General features: G+C 56.7%; 1 protein-coding gene across 5 annotated transcripts; it reads right to left on the minus strand.

The window, feature by feature from the left end:
- Positions 1-1,173: 1,173 nt before the first annotated feature.
- LOC130850888 (gastrula zinc finger protein XlCGF62.1) lies at positions 1,174-6,654 on the minus strand. Of its 5 annotated transcripts, none has more exons than XM_057730337.1 (4): positions 6,636-6,654; positions 6,043-6,190; positions 3,471-4,373; positions 1,174-1,872 (listed from the first exon to the last, which is right to left on the minus strand). In XM_057730337.1, the coding sequence occupies exon 3, from the start codon at positions 4,343-4,345 to the stop codon at positions 3,734-3,736; it is 612 nt and encodes a 203-aa protein (XP_057586320.1). In that variant the 5' UTR covers positions 4,346-4,373; positions 6,043-6,190; positions 6,636-6,654; the 3' UTR covers positions 1,174-1,872; positions 3,471-3,733. The 5 variants fall into 5 exon arrangements, with proteins under 5 accessions (XP_057586320.1, XP_057586319.1, XP_057586318.1 ...); XM_057730336.1 differs by lacking the exon at positions 6,636-6,654 and adding an exon at positions 6,465-6,622; XM_057730335.1 differs by lacking the exon at positions 6,636-6,654 and adding an exon at positions 2,419-2,518 and having other exon boundaries at positions 6,043-6,622.
- Positions 6,655-13,168: the final 6,514 nt, after the last annotated feature.

Consider the following 13,168-nt stretch of genomic DNA (forward strand, 5'->3'; position numbering starts at 1 on the left):
CACCACCAAATGTAAATAGACAGCTAGTGGGAAGCTGCTGCATAGCACAGGGAGATCGGCTCGGTGATTGGTGATGACTTAGAGGGGTGAGATAGGGAGGGTGGGAAGGAGCCGTGGGAGGGAGGGGATATGGGCATGTATGTAAAAATACAGCTGATTCACTTTGTTGTACAGCAGAAACTGGCACAAGTGTAAAGCAACTATACTCCAATAAAGAGCTTAAAAAAAAGAGAGAGACTGCACACACACCTCAGGGGTGAGACAGTTTGTTAACACAGGGACTGTTCAGAGGGGGCCGGAATGTGGGCTTGGTGGTCTGGGAAGGTAGGCCTGGCGGAGAAGAGGGGAAGGGAGAGGAGGGGCACAGGTCTGAGCAACACCAGGGGAGGTAGAGGCAAGACTGAGGAGGGAGATGAGAGGAGAAGGGGCATCTGTGAGGGTCCCCCCAGTTGGGCCACGGATCTGAGCGACAGAAGTTCCAGAAGCACAGGGCCTCGCTTCTCTGACCTCCCCCAGAGCAGCTCATTATCCCAGAGCCAGGCATGTGGCAGACGGTCGGTAAGGTTGGTAAGAACCTACCTGCAAACTGCATCAGAGACAGGAACCCCAGCTCAGCCCTGGGACCTCCCACCGCAACACAACTCCCCCGCACCCCTCAGAACTCACATCCCTGGGACTTGACCAAAGGCCTCTTCCCACCTCCAAGGGTTTCACTAACTACAACCCACCTCAAGGAAGTCTGGCTGTCATCAAAACCCCAGCCTGGCCCTAGCCAGTCCCACCTTTTCTGATGGGTGGTCCGCTCTGGGGAGGCCAGGGATCTCCAGGCCAACCTGCTCAGGTGCGAAGGCCGGAGGAGCCCTCGCCCTGCTGCTGGCCTGGCATCGCCCTCCTCTTGTTCCACTGTGAACTCCAGATACACAGAAGCTCGTCTGCCAGCCTCTCTCCCTGCCCGGAGCCAACGGGCTCCAGCAGGGAGGCCCTCCTTCCTCCCCAGCCTTCCCCCCATCATGCCAAGCTGGCAGCCAGGCAGCCACAGCGAGCAACCCCAATCCAGAGAAGACCAGCCCAGCCCGGGGAGCTGCCAGCACCATCTGGGGAAGAGGAGTGAGGCTTCTGATGCACTTGCTGGTCGGGAGGAGAGAGTGACTAAAAGGGGCCCCTCTTCAGAATTCTTTATTCCTGAACAAGGGAAGGAAGGTCGGGGTGGGGCTGGAGGGGTGAAATGCTACTCGAATGAAGGCCCTGACCCGGGGCTCTGTGTCAGGTAAGGAAGGAGTGGCGGGTTAGTCCCCAGCCTGGAGTCCAGGAGCTCCTGGAGTTGCTCGTAGATTCTTGCGTCTATGTGAGTATGTGTGTCTTCTTGGGGAGAAGGTTCATAACCTTTGTCATCTTGTCAAAGGGCTTCACGCCCCCAAAACTGTGAAGAACGTTGCTCTGAAAGGAGACTGAAGCCTGCACGTGTGTTCACACCTGGGGGAAGGTCTTGCCTCTGACGCCAGGTCTGCTACCGCTTGCTGTGTTCTCCTAGGCAGCTCACTTCCTGTCTCCGGTGGGCCAGGCAGGAGCAGAGGCGGGCTCCCCACACAGGCACCATCCCTGCTGCCACAGGCAGGAGAGTGGACCTTTGCAGCCAGGCAGCCAAGACCAGCTCTTCTCTGGCCATGTCTCCCAGCAAGTCCAAGGAGTTTTTCAACCAGGGCACAGAACCTGCCTCCAATTCCAGTTCCATCAGTCCCTCTGCCGTCACCTCCCAAGGTAGGTCTTCTGAGGGGACGTGTCCTCACATCGGGATGCAGGCCCAAGGCTCCATTCCTAGTCTCTGTGTCAGATGTGCCTTGCACACTGCCCAGAGGACTGCCCACTCCACATCTGTTCACAGAGACAAAGAGACCAGGGTCAGGTCTGGGGTGGGACATGGTCCTGCCCAGCCCCCTCAGCCAGCCCTTCAGGGCTAGGAGGGAGCAGTCATGGGACCCCTGCACCCACCCGGGGGTTTGAGTCCTCTTAGCCCCTACCAAGCACCCAAGGATTACTAATCCCATTTACCAATGAGACAGTGTGGGTTCAGGGCACTGGTGACTGGTTCCCGACGTCCCAGGTACAGATTTAATCTCTTAACCTCCACCACTAAGTACTAGTCCACACTGCAACAGCCACCTGTGGGTGGCAGGCAGAGGACAATTGATCCCCCAGAAGCCACGTGGCTCTAAGGAAGGGCAGAGGACAAGAACGGGTCTCCAGTACTGAGCATGGGACTGGGCATGGAGCAAGGTCCCCCAGCTTCCTTCCTCCCAACCCACCACCCAGGATGGCATGCCCCTTGCAGTCTCCCACAGCCCCCAGCAACTTCCCACCCAGGCTCCTACTACATGGTTCCTGGTCACATCCCCGCATCCTCAAAGATCCATTTCCCACCTGTAAGAGCCTCTCTTAACGATGATACAGTAGAGATGAAGGGTCTTGGGGTCCAGAACCCAAAATGAGGTCCAGGCTTGTACTGTTGCACAGCTAGCTCCTACATGTGATTTAGGGCCAGCTGGAGTGAACCTGTTTCCTTGTCTGCCAAATGGCTGAGAAGCCCATGCCTCCAAGCATCAACTTGGAATCTGAGGCCTGGAGGACAGGTCCTGGTTCTTCCCTTTCTCACTGCATGACCTTGGCCAACCTCTTGGGGGGGCCTCACTTTCTCTTGCCGGATGACCCCAGGACCCTCGAGGCTCCTGCCTGTCGCACTTCCATCTCTCCTCAGTGCTTCAGTCATCCCTGAACTGCACTTGAGATCCCTGGGCTCTTCCCATTAAACTTCTTGATGTCCCCTCTCCCTGCCACAAAGTCCTTTGTAGAGCAAATGTGAGCCTCCAAGGTAGAACCCCTGCCTTGGAAACCTCCCACACTCTTGTTCTATTTGTCCCCAGGACCAGGTTCAAGTCATCAAATTGCCTTGGGTGACGCCAGTCACCTCCCTGCCTCCCAGAGCACTTTGCAGTCTGTCCCCTATGACAGCCGGCATCACCCTGTATGAGCACCTCAGGGGACAGGGCCTGTGTCTGTGCTCCTCCCAAGAGCCCTGCCTGGCACACACTGCTTGGCACACTGGGCCACTCAATGACATCACCTTCTCTCATCTGCTAACAGCAATTACAGTCCTCACAATATCCCAGGCAGCAGGAGCCCTCATCTTTAGCCCCAAATTACAGATAAGCAAACTGCGGCATGCAGTGAAAGGACTTCTCTAGGGTACCAGATAGTAAGTGCTGACACCAGGAGACCCTGGGGGCTGGGGGTGGGCCTGAGGACTGTGGAGAGTACCCTCTCCAGGTTGCTTTCGCTTCTGACATTCAGGGAATGAAGATCTAGTAAGAAGCTAGTCGTAGACCTAGGAGCCTAGTGTGCCCCACTTCCCTCATCTGTCCCCACCTGGCCCCCCAACAAGACTGAGAGGGGCTCTGGCCAGCGCCGGGTCTCACCTGCTCTAAGCCGGGTGGGCCTGTGGAGAAAAACCATAGCCGGGGCCCAAAGCAGCCACGCAGACAGCTGGAGGGTCCTGGGGGAGGAGTGGAAGGAGGCGACCCAAGCCAGGCAGCAGCCCACTCCTTTGAGACCCCAAGCCAGCCCTCCCCGTCTCCTGGGATCCCAGCCAGAGAGGGGGCTGAAGCCCAGCGCCTTCTCGAGGGGTCACGGATGCGGCTCTGGGGCAGGAAACAGCCGGCCGCAGCATGTCCACCGCGCATCAGAGCACGCGGCCTAAATGGGCCGCCTGGCCCTCGGGCCCGTGGCCATGGCTGCGCTGGTGGGTCTTGAGCGAGCCCTCTCGCGCAAAGCTCTTGCCGCAGCGGGTGCAGAAGTAGGGCCTCCGCTCCCCGAAGACGCCTGGGCGGCGCGGGTGCGGCGCGGGCATGCGCGCGTGGGTGCGCTGGTGGTTGAGCAGGAAGCGCGGCTCGCGGAAGCAGCGGCCGCACTGCGCGCACTGGTGTGGCTTCTCGCCGCTGTGGATGCGCTGGTGAGTGAGCAGGTTCTGCTTGAGGCTGAAGCAGCGCCCGCACTCGGGGCAGGGGAAGGGCCGCTCGCCCGTGTGGGTGCGCTGATGCACCTCGAGGTTGTGCTTGACGCTGAAGGCCTTGCCGCACTCGGGGCACACGAAGGCGGCCGCGCGGCCCGCTCCAGCGTGCGCCTTCTGGTGCCGCACCAGGCTGGGCTGCTGGGAGAAGGTCTGGCCGCACAGCGCGCAGCGGTGCAGCTGCTCCTCCGCCGGGTGGTGAATGACCAGGCCTCGATCGTCCCCCAGGCCCTCCTCCCCGTCCCCCGCAGGGGACCCGTCCCCAGAGGACACCAGTTCTGTCATGGGCACTTCCGGCTGCAATCACCGGCCCCTGGGGAGTCAGAAGCAGAGAGAGGAGTCAGAGGTCACCTGAGAATCAGCCAGCCAGCCCCCAGCCTCAGGGCGGACACTCTCCTGGCCTCCCACGGCATCCAGCACCGGCCACTCTCCAGTTCTGTTAGAGCCAGTGTCCCTCTACTGGAATAGCCTTCTTTCTCCTCTACCCCTTAATCACATCCTACCTTTCCTTCAGGCCTTTCTCAGATGACACCTCCAGCCCCTCCTGAGCCCCTCCTGGCCCAACCCTATGACCCCCCACTCATCATACAGCATGCTGGTAGGTCATGCTACCTCTGTCCCCCTGCCCTGTGAGCACCTTAAAGACAGAGCTACTTCCTTTTATGCCCCACATGAAACACTGTGCCTGCCACACAAGGCACTGAATAAATGCTCATGAGGAATATTCAGGGGCTGCTAAGATTATAAGCTATCCTGAACCTGGATAACTTCTCTCTCCAACCAGATTCTCAAGGAGGGAGGTAGGGAGGTGCATCCCCAATCTGGAGGGAAGGGTGGGGTCAACAGTGGTTTAAAGATATTTTCGCAAAGCTTCAAAGAAGAAACAAAAGCCCTGTAAACTTGAAAGTAACCCCAGTTAAACATTAAAGGCAGCAGCTCTTTGTTTATCAAAATGAGGCATGCTTGTAAAAGGCTTGCAAGTCACTGAACCACAGTGTGAGCTCCCAGAGGGCGGGTCTCCACATGATTCCTCTTGGAATCCCCCCAGCGAAGCCTGGCTCAAGGCTGAGGAACACTCAACAAAATCCCCCAAGTTCAGTTCCATCCTGTTCACACTGGTTCTCCTAAGGATCCCCTTTCCCAGGGCACTGCGTTCCTTTTAGATTGTTTTCCACTGTCCCCACAACAAGCCTGAGGAAGGGGCAGGCTTATTGAACCCCATTTTATAGATGGGGAAACTGAGGCTCAGTGAGGTCCACGTACTTGCCCAAGGTCACACAGCAAGGTGAACCAGGACTAGGCCCTAAGTTTCCTCACTGTCAAAAGCTCTTCTCAACATACCAGCTGCTCACCAGCTAAGTTCCCTTCAAAACACACACACACACAAGACCACCACCCTCCTGACCACCACCACAGAGCCATCAATAACCAAAGGACCACTGCTTCTGTAGGGCACTGTCTGCGGCCACCACCCTCATGCCCCTCAAAGACCCTGGGCTCCTGCTTCTGCAGAGCACAGAGGCCTGCTCCAAGGGAATGAGCTGGCCACTCCCCTGCATTCCCCCACCCCCATCAGGGAAGCTTGCTGGCCCTTCCCCTGGACCTCCATGCAGGCCGTCTCCACACTTCCAGATCTCTCTGCTTACCACAATCTCAGTGGATCTATCTGCAGAGTGGGGTCCCAGAGGCACCCCCTCTGTCTCCCCCTACCCTCAGGCGGGGGTGAAACACCACTCACCCCGGGGGAAGGGGACGAGTACTACTTGCAATAGACCCCACCCACAAGTCTCCCCAGGCGGCTTCTTCGACGTTTGCAAAGACAGATCATCACCGTCCCCTTGGCCAATCTCAGCCTGGCCTTGTCTCTGGGCAGCCTCCCCACTCTCCCAGCTATATCCCTGACCAAGGGCCCCGCCCGCCGAGAGGGTCCAAGGCGATGGCCCCCCTCTCCCCCAAGTTCCTCCATCCCACGCCACACTCACAGCCCAGGCTGCGCCCCAGTTCCTCCGGCTTCCAGCAGTGGTTCTTTCCTCCAGTCTGCGCTGCCCAAGGCAAATACGGTAACTCTCCGCGGAGCCTCCCGCGCCCCTTCTCCCTCACCTCCATAAAGACCTCCAGCCTCGCGCACCGCTGTTATTATCAAATAGCGGCATAATCAAAAGAGCTGACCCCACCCACCCGACCCCCACGCACAACCTGCCAACTCCTGGGGCCGGAACGATCCTGGAGAAATATGGTAAACTCTGCGTCGCAACCCCACCCCCACGAAAATATGTAGGCCTCCCACTTTGCTGCAGCAACCCACCCCATTCCGCTGCCAGCCCCGGCTCCCTTAGGGAATTCATGCAACCCACCCTCCGCTCCCGCAGCGCCCGGGGGGAACCACGCAACCCGGGATAAATACGTAATTAAGTCGCGGCGCTCGCCACTCCCGGAAAGGGTCTGCGCGGCTCCCGGAAAATACGGTAGCGCGCCCGCAGTGACCCGCCCCCAAGGGTCCGGCACCGCCCTCGGTAAATACGGTAATCTCCCGCCGCGGCCCCGGCCCCGGCCCCGGCCCCGGCCCGGGACTCACGTGGCGCCGCCTCCCCAGCCCGCCGCCTCCTCCGCAGCGCCGCAGTCGCCAGCGTCGCCGCAGCCGCACAGCAGCCCCGTGAGGCTGGGAGGTCTAACTCGCCAACAACCCGGCTGGCGGAACGAGGAGGGCAGCGAGCGCAGCGCCCGCGGGGCAAGGGAGGGAACCAGGCGGCGGCCGGCTGAGGGAAGAACGCCCCGCCGGGCGGGTCGCCCGCACTCCCCCGGGGCCCCCTGCCCCAGCCATTCCTGGTTCAGGATTCCCCGAGGCCCCAATTCAGCAGTTTGAGCCTCATCCTCACCTCCCTCATCCTACTGCAGGGCTACCCTCATCAGGTCCACAAACTGCCCCCAGCGCCTAAGAAACGGGGTCTGGGGGCGCTGGAGAGACAGAGCCTCTCCTTGCAAAAGAGGGAAGGGAGTGCACGCAGGAACAGCCCCTGCGGAGCTTTTCTGAGCAGGGGTTTCAGGGATGGGACTCAGAGCCCACCCTACCATATGGCTCCGGTTATGCTATCAGGATGAGCGGGGGAATAGAAGGGACACTTATACCCCTACTGTCCCATCCTCCACAGAAGTGAGCTCTTTACAAGTCAAGCCAAAGATATCCCATGAAAGAGCCACCTGTAACACCCAGGGGAAGCAGCTGGTGTGGCTGGGCTGAATTCCAGTTTCCAAATGTCATTTAATAATACCCCTTACCTATACATTACTTCTCTTATTACAAAGCCCTTTCCCACGTATTATCCCCAGAGCCTTCCAATAACCATGCGCCCTCTAAGTTATACAGGTGTTATTATCCCATTTCATAGATAGGAAAGTAAAATAAAATTGAAACACAGAGCAGCTCCCCCCCCAAACCCCACCCCACCCACCTGCGACCCACAGCTCCAAGTGGCAGAGCCCAGGTGGAAAGGCAGGCCCCACTCACTCTCCCTGGCATCCCTGGTACCTCGATCAGGAAACAGAAACAGTGTGCCAACCGAGATCAGAAGTAATCATCTCACCCAGAGTGGGAAAATGCCTCCAAATTTACATTTTATAGATAAAGAGACTGAGGCTGGAGAAGGAAAACTGATTTTTTTATATTAAAAGTGCTAGAGGAACATCAGCTAGCCTATTCTCCCCGGCCCTCCGTAGCTGCCAGGTAGATGAAGCAGCTGGGATTCCGGAAGTTCCAGGCAGGGCTTCTTACAGCAGACAGTAGATATGGCTGTTGGGGTGATGTTATCCCTGATGAGGGCCTCTGGAAGACACAGGCCTCCCAGCCTCAGGAGGTCCCTCCTGCAACTTTGCAGGCACCCAAAGTGCCTTTCAGTGCCTGGGAAATGAATTCCAGGTGGGGTCCACCTGGGAGTAAAACCAATCCCTTACTCCTGACACCAGACCTGAAGGTCAGGCCTGCCAGCATTCACAGCTCGCCCTGTGCACCAGTCCATCCCAGCAGGTCCACACTGGTCACTCTTAGCCTCTCAAGGACGCACCCCCACCCCTACCCCATCCATGCAGCTCCTGTAGCCCCTCACCAAGGTATGTGGAACTTCATGAGTGAGACATCCTGAGGAGACTGGTATTTCAAATAGAGGCAACAGGGAGGGCATTCCGGGAAGCCCAGAGAAATGAATCCACCAGGAGAGATGTTTACCCCGGGGCCGAGTTTACCCCAGCGCTCCCATGGCATGGACAAAAGGACCCTCTAAACCACACTCTGCCCCAGGCCCATGGAGCTTGGTTCATGGAACAGCCATGCTTCCCAGCTCTCTGGCTCCTCTTGCAAAAGTTGTCACCTGCCAGAGAGACCCGATTTCATCTCTCCCGCAGGCTGCAGGAGAAATGAGGACACAGTAAATGACCAGATTTTTCAAAACCAAAATCAATAATATACCTGAGGATGCCGCCCGTATTTTTAGCAGCATTTTCTAGGTAAGCTGTGCCAACACAGAAAGGAAAGGAACCGGCTGGGGGTGGGGGTGGAGGCAGACACCGCCACCAATAACTCATCCTTCTCAGTAGGAATTCCAAAGGCACAGGGAGGCCTCCATCCTCTGCTCTGCCTCTGTGTGTGTGATTTCTGCTGAGTCACTTCGTTTCTCTGGTTTCATACACAGACACCCCCACACGCATCTCCCCCTGCCGTTTTCACATGCTTCAGTGAGCACAATAGAATGGCAGCATGGAAACATTCTGCAAACGCAGCCATGCTTCTTTGCACAGGCAGGGCGGAGGCTGGCAAGGCGATCCCCACCACCCCGCAACTCATGTGACAGCTGGACTCTGGACCCTCACAAAGGCCTCGGCTGCTCACAGCCAAGGACAGCTGGCTGACCCCGCTCTGGCTAGAGGCACGTCCAGCTCAGCCAAGTCCTGCCCAGGGCCCCGTACTCCGCCCTCACCTCCGAGGCACACAGGCTGGACAAATGATCCCCATGTACTCCCCTGGCCCCGCGTGCTCCCTGGCAGAGATCAGCCTGGTCGTCCTCCTACTCCTCTGGCTCTGGGCTGCATCCCCAGGGCTTCTGCACTCAGCTGGGCAACCATGCCGCCCCCCACCAGCGCCTCCCGTCTCCCCAGATTGGACAGTGATCCCTAACCTCCCTAAGGCACCTGTGCTGACTTCAAATCGGGATTTTGCACATTTTCGTTTTCCCACCAGGTCATGAGCTTCAAAGGGCAGGGACTGTGTTTTCAGCATCCCTGTAACCCAGGTGCCCAGCATATCATAGGTCCTCAGTCAATGTCTACTGAATGAATGAATGCACGTCTGCAGATTACACCTGGCAGCGGTGGAGGGGAAAGGTGGCCCCACGGCCAGCAGGTGTGCTGATGTAACCTAAGGGATGAGGGGCCCCAGGCAAGGCTCTGAGGGCTGGGAGGCACTGCGAGACCTGAACAGTGAGGTGGGGCTCTGAGCACGCGTTCTCATCTGCTCCAAAGTTCTTTTTCCTTGAAATGAAAACCCCGGATGTGACCTGGGACATCACTTCAGCCTGTAAACTTGCAGTATGCTTGATACCAGTTAATTTCTATGGCGGTTGAGCTCTGTTTGGGGAAAATCCTTTTCTTCTCTTTCCATGGTACAACTTCCATGTCTACAAATGTTGTGCAAGTAGCCACACGTGGAGGTTATTTTTTCAATGACAATAGCTATCATTTATTGAGTGCTTGCTGTGTGGCAGGTACTACACTACAGGCTTCACAGAGGTTACTTACCCAAGGTCCCAGAGTTTACAAAGCCAGAATTTAGCCCCAGAACTGACTCTATCCACCATTCCCAACAACAAAAGAAAGCTCCTTCTAGATTGGGGTGAGGGGCAGAGGTGAGAGAAAACAGTTCTGCTTCTTCTCAAAAGGAGCATTATGCCTAGGGCTGTACTGTCCAATAGCCATGTGTGGCTCTTTAAATTAATTAAAATCAAATAAAATTGAACATTCAGGTCCTCAGCCTCACCAGCCACAGGTAAGTGCTCCACATGTGGTGGCTGGTGGCCATGACATTGGGCAGCACAGATATAGAACATTTCATCATCACAGACAGTTCTCCTGGACCGTGCTGCTCTAGGGCACCTCCCCTTCCAGATCTGAGTAACCTGGGAGACACCATTCTCTTTTTAATCCAAAGGTCAACCTATGGGGATTCGTTCATTTCCCTCTGCTGGGATCTAGCAAGAGCAGTGATATGTGAACACACACTATTTTCAGCCCCAACACCCCTTCTCTTGCCAAAATGTCAAGGGTATTTCTTTGCCAAACCCAAACTACCTTAAAAAGAAAAAGCAAAGGCCTCACTGGCGCCCCACTCCTGCCAGGTGCTCTCTGCCAAGTCCCTGGTGGACCCACTCTCTCCCCTGGTCAGGGCTCCCTGGGGCAGGGCTCCCTGGGGCAGGGCACTGGGGAACCACATCCTCCCTAGGAGGCTGCCGCCTGGCCAGCTGACTGGAAGCTTGAGTTCCTTGCCAACCACAAGCATCTTCCTGGTACCTAAGTCATTTGTCTTAGCTCCCAGCCTGCTCCTAACAAAGGACACAAGGATGATGTAGGCAGTTCCTGGAACCCCGGCCCCACCAAGCTCATCGGGCGTATTGGAAGCTTGGCCCTGGGTCCCCACCGCAGACCTGCACTTACCTGGCTGTGGACAGGCTATAAATAAGTCTTTTAAGATCTTGGTTTATTTACTCACGGTTGTTTTCTGTTCCCGCATGCAAGCCTTTCATCTCAGCACGCTCTGGGACATTTTGAACTGTAAACCACAAGGAGAGGTCTGACCTTCTTGTCTTTGATTTTATGGCGTGCCTCTTCCTAAATGTTCTCTGACCTAGTTTGATTATTTTTAAATGAAAGGGAATTAAAATTGAAGTTGACATTGCCTGGCCTCCCTTGGAGAAGACTGCCATTGTGACAGCAGAAGAGGTTCAGGCTAACAGGAGGCCTGGGACCTGCTATCCACTGGCAATGTGACCCGGTGGACTAGTCCCAGCATTCCCATCCTGCTCCCCCACATCACTGCCCTGCCCAGGTAGTGACTGGCACTAAGATGGCACATAAGAAAGCCTTGCTGAGAGCCGGGGCTGGGAGTGATTTGCCGAAGAGTTGACTGTATAGATTGTTCCAGGCTGTGTGTCAGAATGAGTTTCCATGAAGGCCCACCGGCTCCTCAAGGGCAGGGACTGTGACTGCTCTGAACTACACTGTGTCCCCCAAAATTCACATATTGAAGCCCTGACCCCCAATGTGATGGCATCTGGAGATGGAGCCTTTGGGGAGCAATTAGGAATTAGGTCTGGATGAAGTCATGAGAGTGAGGTCTGCCTGGTGAGATTAGTGTCTTTCTAAGAGACCCCAGTCCTTACCTTTCTCGCCCGCTCTCTCTCCCCTCCCCCCACTATCCCCCCTTCTCTCCCTCCTCTCCCCCCGCCCCCCACCATGTGAGGACACTGAGAAAAGGTGGTCGTCTGCAAGCCAGGAAGGGGCCCTCACCAGGAAAAGAATCTGCCAGCACCTTGATCTTGGACTTGCAGCCTCCCGGACTGTGAGAAATGCATGTCTGTCGCTGAAGTTCCCAGCCTGTGCTGGGAGCCAACTTACGCCGACCCGACCCGACTAAGACGGAGGCTTATTCGTCACAGCATCCCTGAGGCCTGACACAGCGCCTGGCACACGGGGGGCTTGTTTAGCAGATCAGTGCTGGGCCATCCCGCCCTGATCCCGGTCAATGAGATGTGCACCTCAGCAATTCTTCACTCTGATGGACATGGCTCTGTCCCCATTGTGACCCTAAGCACCCGCTTGTGAGGGGTTCGGTCACCTGGGGTCAGTAAACAGGCATTCATTCTCATGACTTCGGTGGGGAGAGGCAGTGGGTGGGGAGCTGCAATCAGACCTCGTTGACCCCAAGTCCTACCAACACAGCTGTTTGATTGATCTGATCATTATCGTTCACAGGCCATTGGTGTACAGAAACTCCCGCCCGACTGATCTCTTCAGTATCTGCCGGCCCTGCCCCTCAGGAACCTCATTCGACAGGGCTCTAATGCAGACGTGGTACCTCTGGGATGCTTCCTGGAGGAGGAAGGCTTGCTGGAGTTGGCCTCAGAATTTGAGGAAGCAAATACTCCATCATTAAAGTGGGTTTTGATGAGATCCCGGGCGCCTGGCTTCCTGAGCAGGACAGGCTGGGGAAGGAGCTGCAGGAGAGGGCAGGGCATTGCAGGCAGACAGGGGAGCACCTAGGGCTGGGGCAGGGGTGGGGGCGGTTCAGAGAGCATGGCTAGGAAAACCCTTCAGATTTGGCCCCCAGCTGGTGCTCAGAGCTGAACCCAGATGGGCACACCTCACCCATTCGTGACGTTTCACACAGCATTAACCATCACCAGTACTGTGTTACCCAGGTAAGCTGGACCACCTCCATATGTCTTTTTGTGATGCTACAAAAATTAGAGCTCCTGCCAGATGAAAGGGATTAAACAAAACTGAGAAGAGGGGTGACCAGAAGCCAGGGTGACCGCACAGCTCCTGGAGAAGGTAGGCCTTCTCTGAGTTCAAGGGAGAACCTGGCAGGTCCCTGGGAGGCAGGAAGGCACAGTTCTAAAGAATCACCCTAGGGTCCACCGTTTTTCCTCCCACTTCCTAGCTGTCCAACTCTGGTACCCCAATACCACCCCTCTGCAATCCCCTTCCCTCCTGTAGGAAGACACTGTCCAAGGCTACAGCCAGGCTGGAGCCCTGAGTTCTTCTGTTAGCACCAGGGCCCTGGTCGACCCTGCTTTTCGAAGGGTATGAGGGGTGACTTCTTGGGGGCCAGAGGTCAAGGGGGGTATATGGGAAGCGATCAAATTGTCTTGGAGAGGGAAAGGGGGAAGAGAATACTGCCCTCCACCCCCAGCAAGAACTGGCCATGGGGACTGGCTACGCTCACGGCCAAAGCTCCCTGCCCTCATCCTGGGGCAAATGGATTCCTCCGAGCACATGCGCACCCGGAGTTCAGGAAGTGTGGCTTAGAAAGGACGACGAGACCACGTGAGACAGTCAGTCCTTCAT

Source organism: Hippopotamus amphibius, chromosome 4 (assembly GCF_030028045.1).
Source record: "Hippopotamus amphibius kiboko isolate mHipAmp2 chromosome 4, mHipAmp2.hap2, whole genome shotgun sequence".
NCBI classification, from domain to species: Eukaryota; Metazoa; Chordata; class Mammalia; order Artiodactyla; family Hippopotamidae; genus Hippopotamus; species Hippopotamus amphibius.